This window comes from Schistocerca cancellata, unplaced genomic scaffold, assembly GCF_023864275.1.
Source record: "Schistocerca cancellata isolate TAMUIC-IGC-003103 unplaced genomic scaffold, iqSchCanc2.1 HiC_scaffold_426, whole genome shotgun sequence".
Lineage (NCBI taxonomy): Eukaryota > Metazoa > Arthropoda > Insecta > Orthoptera > Acrididae > Schistocerca > Schistocerca cancellata.
In genome coordinates this window covers 1,294,761-1,309,569 of record NW_026046443.1, presented here as the reverse complement: position 1 = coordinate 1,309,569, position 14,809 = coordinate 1,294,761, and the positions used below count along the sequence as shown (strand labels likewise).

The following is a 14,809-nucleotide window of genomic DNA, read 5'->3' as shown; positions in this document are numbered from 1 at the left end:
CTGCCATAACATTGAAATGATACTCCAGAAAGAAGTTCAACAAACATCCACCAACTGCCAATTCCATTAGGTGATTATATGTGCAGTTTCAGGCTTCAGGACATCCCTGGATTGGTCACGGTTGGGTTGATGATCATCAATTTAAGTCATATCCTTCACACTCTCCTGTCCTAACTTCATTTGAGTCTTTTGTGTGGAATTATATGAAAGATTCTGTATTTATGGCTCCTCTAATAACGAACCTACCACAATTGCGAGTTCACATCAAAAGTACTTTTGGACTGATTGATCGGAACATGCTGTGCCAACTGTGGGAAGAACTTGATTATCAACTTGATATCTGCAGAATCAGTGGTGGGGCACTTACGGAGCACTTGTAAAATGTGAAGGGAAACAAAAAAATTTTTAGTTTTTGTATTTGTTTGCAAAGCCCTGTGGCAGTACATCAAATAATACAGCTATAGAAAATCTGTGAAATCACTTCAATCATTTATTATAAAAGTCTATATATTCTTCTTTCAATTTCACAGGAATAATGCATGAGACTTTGGAAATTTTACTATATATACCACCTACTTCTTCACGTGCTACATGCCCACAAATTTAGGACAAATGGTTTCTGATATAATGAACGATGAATCCCATCTGTGCTCTTTCACTGTCAACTAAATCTTTAAATTCTTTCTGCATGGTACTATAATGTCAATTATGTGACTGCATAATACATACTGAGAATTATCATCACTTTCTTCTGTCAGTCCCATTCATTGTTAAAGACTTGTGACAATAGACTGCTGGATTGCCTCTTTTTGTGTAAACAGCCATTAGATCTGTGAACATCCTTCATACCATGAACAAATACCAAAGGGAAAACAGTGGTGACACCACAATTCAGCTGAAATAAAGAGAACCATGCTGACCAAAAAATGCCACTTTGGGATACTAAACGGATGTTGTGCTGTACCAGATACTTCTGAGGAGGACTGAGCAAAGCAGAGATCAATAATGAAGTCACCACATATACCTAATTTTTGGTACTTCCTATAAAGTGAATCAAGAATCCTCTCTAGCTTGAACAGAAATGCTCTGAAGTAAAAGTTAGGGGACCTATAAACAACAAAAATTAGAAGTTTAATTTCACTAAACTCAACTGCCCTGCACAACATCCAAATATTTGTTCAGTGCAGTGCCGTGATATGTCTATGGACTCAAACAGAATACTGTTTTTTATGTACATGGCCACTCCCCCACTCCGCAAGGAACTCCTCGAAAAACAGCCAGCTAATCTGTATCCTGGTAAAGGAAGACTCTGAATTGTCATATTATTTAAGTAGTGCTCTGATATACCAATAATGTCATCTATAAGTAATTCACTAACTTCATCTCTAATACCTCTTATATTTTGATGAAATATGCTAATTCCTTCTCTACTAGGATACCTGACCTCCTCTGAAGGTGATTCCTTAATTAGGAGGACTGCCTTTAAGCAGGTATACCTAAAGCTGACTTCAATCTAAAAGACGTGCAGTTCTAACACCAACTACTACAGGAATTTTCCAATGAGTGATTCCACCACCGCCCACTACACTGTCACCTATAAGCTTTGCCAGCCTTCCCTTCCCATACCTATTGAGGTGCAGGACATGCCTAGCGAAACCTGGTCTACTGATAGACTCAACTGGCACCACTGCATTGTGACCCATGCCCTCTGCCATCAGTGCCTTCTCCAGCCCCATGTTAACACACCAGCACCCGCATTACGATAAGGCCGTTCGTGATGCTGAAACAGTTGCATGAAATGCACATTTGTACCACCAGTTTGAGTAGCTATCTTTACCAGGTCACCACTTACATCATGTTCCCCATCCCTATCAATACTATTCCCAGCTCTTCCCACAATCACTACCTGATACTATTTCACAAAATTCCTACAATAACTCTTGCTCGCATGCTGTCAGTCACCTGACCCAGCCCTGCACTAGGCTTCACAATGCTGGCGACCTGGTACTCACTCACCAACACTTCCTGCAACTGCTGGCCCCACCTCTACCATGTGGACTACCTAGCAGCAGAACCTTCTTCTTTCTGTGACTTTGCAACTGCTGAGGACTGCTGCATGTTTCCTACATCTACAGCTGCAAGAGGATCCTCTCCATTCAACTCTAACAGTTGGTCAAATCTATTGCAGATACACAAAATACAACTGTCTGAATATCTCCTCCTCCTAGCTGCCTTCTTGCCAATTGCCGGTTCCCATTCTCCAGCATTCTTTAACCTCCTCAAACTATCTAGTTCCTTCTTTGCGTATTGTAACTGCACCTGAACGGTGCAGATCTTATGCTCCTGCTCCTCTATCAACTTATTTCTACTACAGATTCTGCATTTCCAAGAGAGTATCTTGCTAGAATGCCCACTGGCTTCCCCACTGCATTCCCCCCAATGAAAATACTTTGAGCAAATCCCACACTGTAACCCACTACTCATAAACCTACAACAAATCCCATACTTCTCACTTACAGTAAAATTTTACATTTACAGAAAAAAACTAAATGTCTATTTTACCTAACTTCAACTACACCAGCAGAACTAACAATAGTGGTCTCAAACTTCCCCCTCTACTAAGAAAGCAACAACTTTCATTAATGCTATTCAACCACAAGTAATATCAATACTAACAAAACCTCACACATGTTACTAGCTAAAACCAAAAATCCAAGCAGCTACTGGAACACTCACTGAAGTTAAAACAGGAAATGAAAATTTTACGGAAATATTTCACTATAAACAATAAGAAACATCAGCCGAAAACTGCTGCATGAAATTTACGAAATGCTTCAAAACACAGAAAACTGTAAATAGACAGTAAGCGAACATTTCCAAAAGTTTGGTAAACTGTTATTTCGACACAAACAGCACAAGACACTGTTGAAATCTATTATATTTAATAACAGTATAACAGTGCACAAACAACTTTGTCAGAAATTAACTTAAGAACCACTACAGCTGCAACTGCATGCCGCAAAATGTAAACACACTGCTACCATTTGGACGAACAATTGAAAAATACTAAATTTAATATTTGAATACAGTCCACAAAAAAATTTGACAGAACTTAGCTTTATAGCCGCTACAGCTGCAAACACGCGTCGCAAAATGTGTGTTATCACACAGTGAGGTTGATCCTGCACTAAATAAATGCATACTGCACCTTACAACATGCAGTCACTCCAATATTTTGCTTCATGTTTTGAAAATGATATTTACTAAGTGTCATTTCAAGATTTACCACAATATTCTTAGGCAGAAATAGCCCATTGTGTTTTTACAATATGTGCATGGATGTGTGGGTGTCTCTCTCTCTCTCTCTCTCTCTCTCTCTCTCTCTCTCTCCCCCTCTCCCTCCCCCCCCCCCCTCCCCACTCCAGTATGTATGTTGTTTCTTCAGATAAAAAAAAAGGTATGAGTGTGATTTGCTTACACTTTTTTAAAGTTTACCTCAAAGAAGCAGGCAGACAAATCTGTCCATTTGGGAGCCTACAAAATGTCACCTTGTATTGTGCCAGTCAATCCAGAGAATATGATGATGATGATGATTGATTTGTGGGGCGATGAACTGCATGGTCATCATCGCCCGTAGAAAGTCACAAGTTTTTTCACATTCAAATTTTTTTCACAGTCCAAGCCAGCCACTGTCACAAATGATGAGGATGATGACGATGATGATGAAATGAGGAGGACAATACAAACACCCAGTCCCCGGGCAGAGAAAATCCCCAACCTGGCCGGGAATCGAATCCAGGACCCCATGATCAAGAGGTAGCAATGCTATCCACTAGACCACGAGTTGCGGACGACATGTCTAGACGATGACCAAACTAGTTAGCTAATAACGCAACCTAAGAAATACTGACAGTTGAGCTGACTGTGAGATTTTCACAAGAGAAAGATACCGTTGCCAATATGATTGAAGGCACTGTCTCATATAAGTTCTGTTATGTGTTCTGTAACCTCTCTCAAATCCATAACATTAACCCATTAGAAAAGCTTCTCATATGGTATTTAGTGCTGTATTGAGATAAATAGTTAATTCCTGGTACTAATCAAAATTCTGACCATTTCTCAAAATAATGAAAAGTGAGATACACAACTGCATTCTTTTATGAAGCTGTACAAAGATCCCATACGTCAAAACAGCAATGGGCACCTGTACTCTGCAAACTGCAATATGTGCTTTCAAGGATGGCATTAAGAGTAAAACTAGGGGTAAACTATCAATGACAATGTTTGAAAAGACAAGCTGCCTCAAATAATAAAACACTGAAAATATTTTAAGCAAACGAGTGCAACAGAGTTCCACAGCTGACATTCCTTAATCAAGCAATAGTTGCAATGTTGGCCTACAGGCAACAATGTTCTTGCTGCACATTGCACACTGCATTGCAATGTATCCCTTGTGGCACAGCTTATGAACTGTGAAATGCAACTGTTTCACGTAGTACTTCAATACAAAAGTTCTTGAGTGACTTGTGCTGGCTTTCAAATATAATCATTCCATATTAGCTAGTACCTCCAATCCAGCATATTACACCTATCACATGCTGCTCTTACCACACTTAAAAACATTCTCTGTTATGTCTTCAGGCCTATACAGGATTAATATCTCAACAGCAACATTTACTTTATCATGCAGATTACTGGATTTTCTTAATGGCATCAAACACAATTCCATGATGTATTTTTTTCTTAAAAGAAGACAATTTAATTGGTTCAACTTTTGGTTCTAGGTGAAACGTCGTATTGTATTAACCAAACAAAATACCTTTTTAGCCTTGTTTCACAAACTTTATTATTACTTTACAACATGTGTTACATATTATAAGTCCATTTCTTAATACATAATACACATGTACTAATACGTAACTACTAGGAAATGGGATTATAACCAGAAGCCTAGGTCAACAGTAACAATAAAGTTGTGGAACAAGGCTAAAAAAGTTTTTTGTTTACTTAATACAACTAGGCTTCTTTTTAGGACAAAAACTTGTATATGAAAAAAATTGTAACAATTACAGATATCTGTAGAGTACCCACCATGAATTTACTGTCACCTTGTGAAATGGTATCAACAATGAGACCACATTTCTCCAGAGATGCAACAACATCTTTGAACACTTTTGATTTATTGTGGCTCTTATCTCTGGTGGTGTACATGTAGTCAGTATGAGTCACTAGCACATCAATGTCTCCACTATCTGCCTTTCCCCTCCTGAAATAAATGGGTTTTCATAGTCAAAATTTGAAAATTTAACCACAAACATATACAGAGGCATAGAAAAGAATATGTAGGAGAACAGGGGGTCTAATATAGAAGCTAAATGCCTATGTAAAATTTCATAAAAGTTTCTACCTGTAACTTCCACATATAGTTGCCACATACTTTTCATCATTGTCAGCAAGTTGTTTCTTAATTACAGTTTCAATCTGTTGGATCTCTTCCCTGGGTATTCTCTTCTCAAAGTCTTCTAAGTACCTGAGCCAAAATATAACAGTATGGTACACAACAGAGCAGGACGGTGAAATATTTGAGGAAGTCTATTATTCTCTCTCTAAAACATGGCATTGTTATCACAGAAAATATGCTGACATCTAATAGTTATAAATTTTTGATTATAAATGTAATAGCATTTTCAAGAAAGCACATGCCGTTTTACATTTAGAGAGACTGCGCCTTGTAAAGTTACTTGTTCGCGCTTCTCTCTGTCATAGGCACAATGGACTGAGCTGCGGTGAATTCCTTTCACTGTCTTTCTTTGATCTAATGACATACCAATGCATTGCATACTCCTTGTCCTCTGGTCAGCAACATATTCATTCAGCCCCACCTATGATACTACGGAGAAAACCAGAGGAAGCACACTAATTGGGAACTCCAATTTACCCAGCAGTTAATCACATCCACTAATCAGGTTTGACATTCCAGGCAGTCTGCTTCTGAAGAGCTACACAATAGGTTAAGACATTAAAAATATGTATTAGAAACTAAACACTAAAAACATCAAAACATATGCATAGACACTAGTGACTAATAACATATGATATAAATGTATTAATAATGAAAATAGACAGATATTGATGAGGACAGGTGTATAAATAAATAAATGCTGAAATGTTTGGGTGCACACATAAACAAAAGGAAGGAAGGAAACAAAGAAAGAAAGTAACCATGTTTTGCAAAAGACAGATCTTTCAATACTAAGTTTGGCTGAAAACTATCCCCCCCCCCCCCCCCCCCCCCGCAAACAAGGTCATCATTTGACAGGCAAGAGTTTCAGTATTATACAGATTTCTAACAAGTATCACAGGATCCTAGGATCAAAACAAAATGTTCCTTTTGACATATATCACACGACATATTGTTATTCAGTTGCATGCTAAAGTATAATAGGAGGTACAGTGGTCACATTGCAGGAGATAGCACTGAATATGTGGCGATGTCTCAACATGGACTGGTTATGCCATTCACGATATCCAGGTTCTGCTAAACAGCTACACAGATATTGTGGATATCCTACTGCAAATCACTCAAGTTATTAACTGGAACAACATACACCAGTTTCCATGTGTTTCCGCTGTCAAAATTTCACATTAGTGCACCCAAACAACCATGTGAATAGTGTGCCTTACCAACCATGGATTACATGGTGGGGCAACTGTTGGTGCAAATATTCCATTACTAAAGACAAATTGGGCTTCAATAATGTCAAGGTCTAACACATGACAAGCTAGCTGCCCTGTTGCACCACTCAGTTCTCATTCTCCTGAAAAACTGTGTCATCCCTCCAAGAAACAATACACTGTTAGCATGGATGACCATAGATGGCTTATGCATATTAATACACAAACATATTTGTTTTTTACAACAAATGTATCACTGTAGTATGCTGCAGTAGCAGTTCATGATACAACATGCACACTGCCCACAACTCATAGCAAACCATCTGTACGACAAATGTTCATACGAATTGTTGTCTGTTTCTGATCCTAGGAATCATGCCCCTAATGTCTGGTACAAACATTTGCAGGAACTCTGTAATATGCTCATGTGTAAATCTGATCTAAAACTATCTACTTTGCAATATGTGTTTTATTGTTGTGGTTCTCACTTTCTTTTATCTTTAACACATTACATTTCCTATTTTGATTATATTTTCCTTTCTCTGATTTATTTTTATTACTTTCACTTGTCTTTCTCTTATACTACTATAGTGTTGAGCAAATAAAACTGGCTCATGTGAGTGGATACGACTGGATAAGAATGTATGCATATAACCACATCCCGTGACGTGCACACGACATGTACGCATGCCAAGTGGTCCACACCAGTTCAGAGCGCAGTGCGGGCTGTGTCAGTCTGAGTGGAGCAGTGCAAATGGGATTATGGTACTCACAGTGAAGCAGCAGGTGTTCATTAAGAAAAGTTATGTGACAACAAAGTCATGGAAATAGCATGGTCATTTGTTTGCTGAGAAATTTAATGGTGTCAAAGTGCCAGCAAAGAGTGCCATGCAAAGTTTAGTCTGAAAGTGGTGACAGACAGAATCTGTCTTCGAACAAGTCAAAAATATTCCAAGACACGCCCATGCACCACAAAATGTAGCTGCAGTTCATCAGAAAATGCTTCAGAGTCCTACCAAATCAAGTCAATACCTGTCACAAGAAACCAGCATATCACATCGATCACACAGACAAATACTACACCTGGGACTGCATATTCATCCCTCGAAGAGTCTGTTGTATATGTCTTAAAACCAATAGATGCTCCTCAGTGCCTCCAGTTTTGTGAGTGGCTGTCCACTGAGATAACAATGAATAGCTTGTACATGGATCTGTTCTTTATGTCTGATGAAGCCTGGTTTCACCCGAATGGTTGTGTCAACTCACAGAATAACTTTTTGTGCAGTGTTAGAATCTGCTTAACTTCCACAAAACATTATGGCATGGTCAGAAGCTTAGGGGTTTGATGTGCAGTATCTGCATGCTGCATCACTGGTCCCACCTTCATTCATCAGACACAGTTCAGCGCATTACATTTCCAACATTTTGAAACCATTTGTGGCAGCATTAATGTAGAAGGAAAAGACCTACAGTTACTTCCAACAAGATGGAGCAACTGCCCATACAGCCAGCCGAATGTTGGAGGACATTTATAAAATCTTCACAACCGACAAGAGTTGTTAGCTGAGGTCAGTCTGGCCGTGGCCCACCCTAGATGGCCACCCACGTCACCTGAGCTGTCAGTGTGTAGTTATTTTGTATGGGGAGCTCTCAAGTCTAAGTGTATTGCAACAAACTGCAGCAATTCCAGCAGCCCACCTTTGATATGCCTTCAGCAACTTGCTGACCACGGCCCACAAGTACAAAGAGATGAATAGTGGTCACTTTCAACAACTGCTATAGTCACATTAGCAGTGTATTTCCTTTCCTCTGCTGTGTTTGTAGGTACCCTGGAACTCTGTTCTCTGGACCACTTTTACTTGCTCTACCCTGTACATACAAGTCAGCACTGTTAATGTGCCATGTGTGACAATACCACCAAATATTAAAAATAGTGCAGCTCCAGCATACACTTAGACAATAACAATAAGTAATGCATTCCAAGTTTACAGCTATTAACCAACATTTGTGCTGTAGATTGGTATCGAAGACAATAAAATAACTGTATGATGATTACAAAACAAATATGGCTTTAGTCAGTTATACTATCAAAATAATTTTATAACTATTTATGATTACATTTTGCTCATATACTGATCTATCATTCTCTGTTAATGCACCTGTTATGCAAACATTTTACATAGGAGAGAAGCACATATATACAGATACAGACAGCTGCACATATAAGAGAATAGTTCCTGTCAACATCAACTATGTCAACTGAAACTAACTACTGTACATGGCATATTAATTTATTTTCAGATACTTGCTCACATGTGATTTAACAAAAAATATAAAACCTGGGAAGTGCACAATGGAATAACAACAATATGGAAAGGATGGATTGCTACTCACCACATAGCGAAGGCACGAAGCATTGAGCTAGACACACGCACAATGAAAAAGAATGCTGGAAGTAGTTCATTTGGACAAAGTTCTTCTTCAGAGGTAGAAGACACACACACACACACACACACACACACACACACACACACACACACACACAGAGACATGATCATTGTCTCCATGAACTAAGGCATGATTGCATCTGACGTGAACAGCAGTCTGGCTGGGGAGGGTAGTGGAGGTAATGAGGCAAAGATGAGAGGGAGAGGAATAGTGTGGTAGGTATGGGGGAAGATGTGAGTGCAGCCTGTGGGAGCATGCAAGGATATGGTCGGGACAGGATAGGGCTGCTACGTGCAGCATCAGGAGGCTGTGCTGTGGATGGAGTTTGGGGGAGGGGGGAGTGAATGTGTAAAGTAGGACGAGAGCAGTAGAAAAGGCGAAAGGACTACGTAAATGCGTTGGCATGATAGAAGGTGTTTAGTGAGGGAGCATGGAAGAGGATAGGTGGTGAAGCAAAGGGACTCGGGAGGGTTGAAGCATGGGGTTGTTACGGGAACGAAGAATATGTTGGAGAGAGAATTCTGTCCCCTATGCAATTCAGAGAACTGGTATTGGTGGGAAGAATCCTGATGGCACAGGCTGCAAAGCAGTTATTGAAGTGAAGCACATCATGTTAGACAGCATGTTCAGCGACTGTGTGGTCCTGCTGTCTCTTGGACACAGCCCAGTAGTGGCCATTCATGCAGACAGAAAGCTTGTTAGTTGTCATTCACATGTAGAATACAGCAAAGTGGTTGCAGCTAAGTAGGTAGATCACATGGCTGCTTTCACAAGCAGCCCTGATGGGATAGGAAATGCTTGTGACAGGATTGGAGTAGGTGGTATGGAAGGATGTAAGGGAGAAGTCTTGCATCTAAGTCTGTTGCAGGGATATGAGGCATGAAGCACAGGGATGGGAGCAGCGATGGAGTAGGGCTGCATAACAATTTTATGTAAGCTGGGTGGGTGGTACATTACCACTATGGGAGTGGTGAGGAGGATAATAAGAAGGATTTTTCTCATTTCAAGGAACAATGGGAGGTACTCAAAACCCTGAAAGAGAATGTATTTTATCTGCTCAAGTTTGAGTGGCACTGAGTTACAACAAGAGTGCTCCTTTGTGGCTGGACAGTGGGAATGTGGGGGATGATAGGTGACTGGTGAGATGACACATGTTACATCTGTTTCTGAACAATGTTTAGAGAGTAATTCAGTTTGTGAAGGCCTCAGTTAGACACATGGAGTATTTGAAGAGTGACTGGTCACCACTACAGATGCAACATCGACGAGTGGCTATGCTTTATGGATGTGACTTCTTGGTGTGGAGCGGGTAGCATCTGTTGAAGTTGAGGTATTGTTAGTGGTTGGTAGGTTTGGTGTGGACACAGGTACTGATGTAGCCATCCTTGAGGTGGATGTTGACACTGAGGAAAGTGGCTTGTTAAAGTGGCTTGTTGAGCTGAGAAGGAATGGTGGAGAAGTTGCTGAGGTTCCAGAGGAATATGGATAGCGGGTCCTCAACTTCAGTCCACATCAACAAGATGTCACAAATGCATATAAACTAAGTAGGTGGTTACAAAGGCATCCTCTATGTGTTCCATGAATAGGACAGTGCCATGCACGTGCCAATTGCTGTAACATGGATTTGTTAGTAGGTGATGCCTTCAAAGGAGAAATAATTGTGTATTGGGATAAGGCTGGTCATGGTGACCAGGAACGAGATTGTAGGTTTGTAGTCAATCTGGCATTGGAAAAATCAGAGTTCAATAGCGGCAAAGGTGTGGACATTGGAGATGATAGTGTGGAGAGAGGTGGAATCAAGAGTGATATGTATGGCATCGAGTGGTAAAAAAAAGAAGGAATGCATACAGTTGGTGGATGAAATGGTTGGTATCTTTTGTATAGGAGGTTATGTTAGGTTAGGGGTAGTAGGCTGAAGGTGTTCATCCATGAGAACAGAGATTTTCTCTGTGAGTGAACAGTAACCACCCACAATTAGCCATCATAGGGGTTCGGTTTATGAACTTTAGGAAACAGGTAGAAGGTAGGAGTGTGGGGAATGATGGGAGTAAGGTACAGAAATAGACTCAGAGGAGAGGAGGTACCTATAGACCTGAGGAGGAGCTGGAGATATGGATGGATTTCTGGAATGGGGTCACTGTGGCAGGGTTTGTAGGTGGACGAATCTGACAGCTGGCGGAGTTCTTCCGCCACATAATTCCTGCGGTTCATAACCACAATGGTGGAGCCTTTGTCAGCAGGTACAGTTATAAGGTCAGTTTAAGCTTTTAGGTGGTGGACTGCAGCTCTTTCAGCAGATGTGAGGTTCGTCTCCATGTTGAGGGATTTGGGGTAAAGGAGCGAGGCAAAGTTGAAAAGGAGTAGTAGGGCTGAACCACAGTTTGTCGGAGGTGTAAAATTAAGTCAGGCAAAGTTCTATATTGGTTTTGGGTTGAGTCTAACTGGTAGAGTTCATCATAAAAACTGTAGGCTCCAGGAAAAGGACAGAATGTCTTCAACAAGCCTGACTGAATTTGGAAGTGAAGCAAAAGGTAAGGCCTCTGGAAAAGAGAATTTTACAGATAACAGAGAGAAGGTAATGCATGGGGGCTGATTTATACGGTATTGCAGGAGTAGGTCAGTAAATGCTATGGACCAACAAAATTTGAGCACACAGAGATCACTGTCGAAAGACGGGTTGCAGCCGAAGATCCCATCTTTGGTGGTCAGGCCATCTTAAGAGATTCCATGAGCTGTGCAACAATGCAGGAACTGAATGTGGGACTGTGCTTTGGTTAGAGGTAGTGAAACTTTTCTGTATTGGCACAGATGGAAGGGGCAAGGATCCATAGTGGATGATAAAAATGCAAAACATCCTCCTCACACAGTGGTAAGTTAGTTACATTTTCCATAGATCGTCTGAAAGGTTCTTCTATCAAGTGATGTGGAATGAGTCAGTTTAGAGGGTATGTATACAAAATTAGTGCTAACATTAATGAACACTTAATGTTTTAGTCCTACTCATCCCACTAAACTACAAAAACAGTTTTTTTATAAAAAAAATACTGGCTACCAGTTTTTACATAGAAATTCATTAATGGAATAGAAGGAGTTGTCCAGGGAAATGATTTTAGGTTAGATTTACAATTTGCTTTGCTAACCATCTGACACTTTATGTTATTTGGCAAATGATCAAAAATTTTTGTTGGTGTATACTGAACTCCTTTCTGAACCACTGACAGTTATTATAAAGGGCAATAAAGGTCATTTTTGCCTCTGGTGTTGTAGATGTGGACATCACTGTTGATCTCAAATTGTGAAGGATTATTTATGAGAAATTTCATTAGCAAACATATATGTTGTGATGGTGCAGCTAAAATGCCTAGCTCCTTGAAGGGGTACTATATCATGTCTATTGTTGAACACAACATATTACTCTTACTCCTCACTTTTGTGCAATCAATACCTTCTTTGTAAGTGATGAATTGCCCCATAAAATTATTCTCAGACATTATTGAGTAGAAATATTCAAAATATGTCAGGAGGTTGATTCATTTGTTTCCAAGATTAGCAATAAAACTAAGAGCAACAGTGGCTGAACTTAACTGTTTGAGGAGCTCAGTAATATGCTTCTTCAATTTCAAGTTTTCATCAACATGTACACCCAAAAATTTGGGCATTCTACCCTATTTCTGACTCCCGCCCACGTGTTACGTCAATTGTTGGTAAGATTTTACTTTTACATAACCCAATATGTACACTGCATTTTTCCCCCAAATGTTATTCATAGTCCATTTTCTTAGACACACATTATACTTATTTGCAAAATATCATTTACAATCACTTCTGTTGCTTTCTTTCTGGTGGGGCTTATCATAACACTAGTATTGTCTGTAAAAAAAATGCCAATTCTGCTTACTGAATGTTAAGTGGAAGGTCATTTTCATATATAAGGACTAATAGTGAGCATAAAATTGAACTGTGTGGGACTCTCTTTGTGATTTCTCCTCAGACACTAACATTTTCTACTCTGCTTACATTGTCTGAATTATTCAGCACAACCTTCTGAATCTTGTTTCTTAATTATGATTCATACCAGCTGTGTGTAAAACCATCAATACCATAACTTGAGTTTAAGAGAGTAACATGATCTCTGGAATCAAACACCTTGCAAATATCACAAAAAATACCAACTGGCAATATTTCATTTTCTAAGGCATGTACTATTTGATGAATGAATGTGTAAATAGCATTCTTAGTTGTGCAACTCTTCTGGAATACAAACCTAAGTAAATTGTTTCCACTTAAGTGTGAGACTAATCTTGAGTACATTACTTATTGGAATATTTGTGAAAAAGCACTCAGTAAGGGAACTGTATGATAACTGTTTAAGTCTGTCTTGTTACCTTTCCTACGAAATGGTTTAATAACTGCATATTTTAAACTGTTAGGAAAAATTTCCTGTGCCAGTGATGCATTCCATATACCACTAATGTTATTACTTATTAAGTCGGAAATACTTCTCAGAATTCTGCCTGAAATTCCATCAACACCACATGAGCTTTGGTTATTTAGAATTTTTAGAATTCTGTTAATTTCAGTATAGGATGTAGGTACTACATCTAGTTGCTTAAAGTTTAGTGGAATAACATTTTTATATTGGGTTGGTGCATAAGTTTACAGTGTTTTTTCCATAAGTTTAATAAACACAACAAATACACATAACAGAGACCTCCGTCATCAATACATCCTCCCTCACTATTTACAACAGTATGTCACTGTTGGGATAGATTGTTGATTTCTCAATTGTAGATATCACACAGTTCTGAGGTGAAGAACTTGTCAAGCCACCACGTTCAGAGTGCATTTTCATCCAGAAGCAAAGTTCCTTAAAGGTTGTTCCATAAAGAGTGGAAAACGTGTAAATCTGAAGGTGCAAGATCAAGTGAATAAAGTGGGTGTGGAATGACTTCCCAACCCAACTCCTCTATAGTGTTTATGGTCAGTCTACCAGAAAGCAGGAGGGCATTATCGTGGAGTAGCATTACTTCACACAGTCTTCTTGGTCATTGTTCTTGGAATGCATGAATGTACACAGATCTTTGTACGAGGAGTTGCTGTTGTCTCTGAGCTCAACCATTCCTTTCCTGTAAGGAAATTACATTAACATAAAATTACACACATCACAAAAAGTTTTGCATCACACTTGTTCCCAGAATTCCTGAAGATAGACATTTACTGTGGATATTGTATAACATCTATTAGACGGAGAGGGTCCGACAGCCGATCAGTTCCAGTCATTCCACCAGGAAGGAGGCACACGGCTCATGTTGTCTGTAGTTTAACCTTGCCTAGACGGTCAATACCATGGTTCGATCACGTCGGCATTGTTACTTTGTGTCAGGAAGGGCTCTACACAAGAGAAGTGTCCAGGCGTCTCGGAGTGAACCAAAATGATGTTGTTCAGACATAGAGGAGAGACAGAGAGATAGGAACTGTCAATGACATGCCTTGCTCAGGCCACCCAAGGGTTACTATTGCAATGGATGACTGCTATCTATGGATTATGGCTCGGAGGAACCCTGACAGCAATGCCACCATGTTGAATAATGCTTTTTATGCAGCCTCACGATGTCGTGTTATGACTCAAACTGAATGCAATAGGCTGCATGAGTGCAACTTCACTCCTGACGTCGATGGCGAGGGC

General features: G+C 39.7%; 1 protein-coding gene across 1 annotated transcript in view; it reads right to left on the bottom strand.

Moving 5' to 3' along the window:
* The window catches only part of LOC126124768 (DNA polymerase beta-like), a 58,662-nt gene that overhangs the window by 26,834 nt on the left and 17,019 nt on the right, over nucleotides 1-14,809 (bottom strand). Inside the window, exons 4-5 of the mRNA XM_049915114.1 lie at nucleotides 5,408-5,530; nucleotides 5,092-5,266 (exon numbers count right to left, since the gene is read on the bottom strand). Of these exons, the coding sequence (XP_049771071.1) occupies nucleotides 5,092-5,266; nucleotides 5,408-5,530 (298 nt within the window). The remainder of the gene's footprint in view (nucleotides 1-5,091; nucleotides 5,267-5,407; nucleotides 5,531-14,809) is intronic.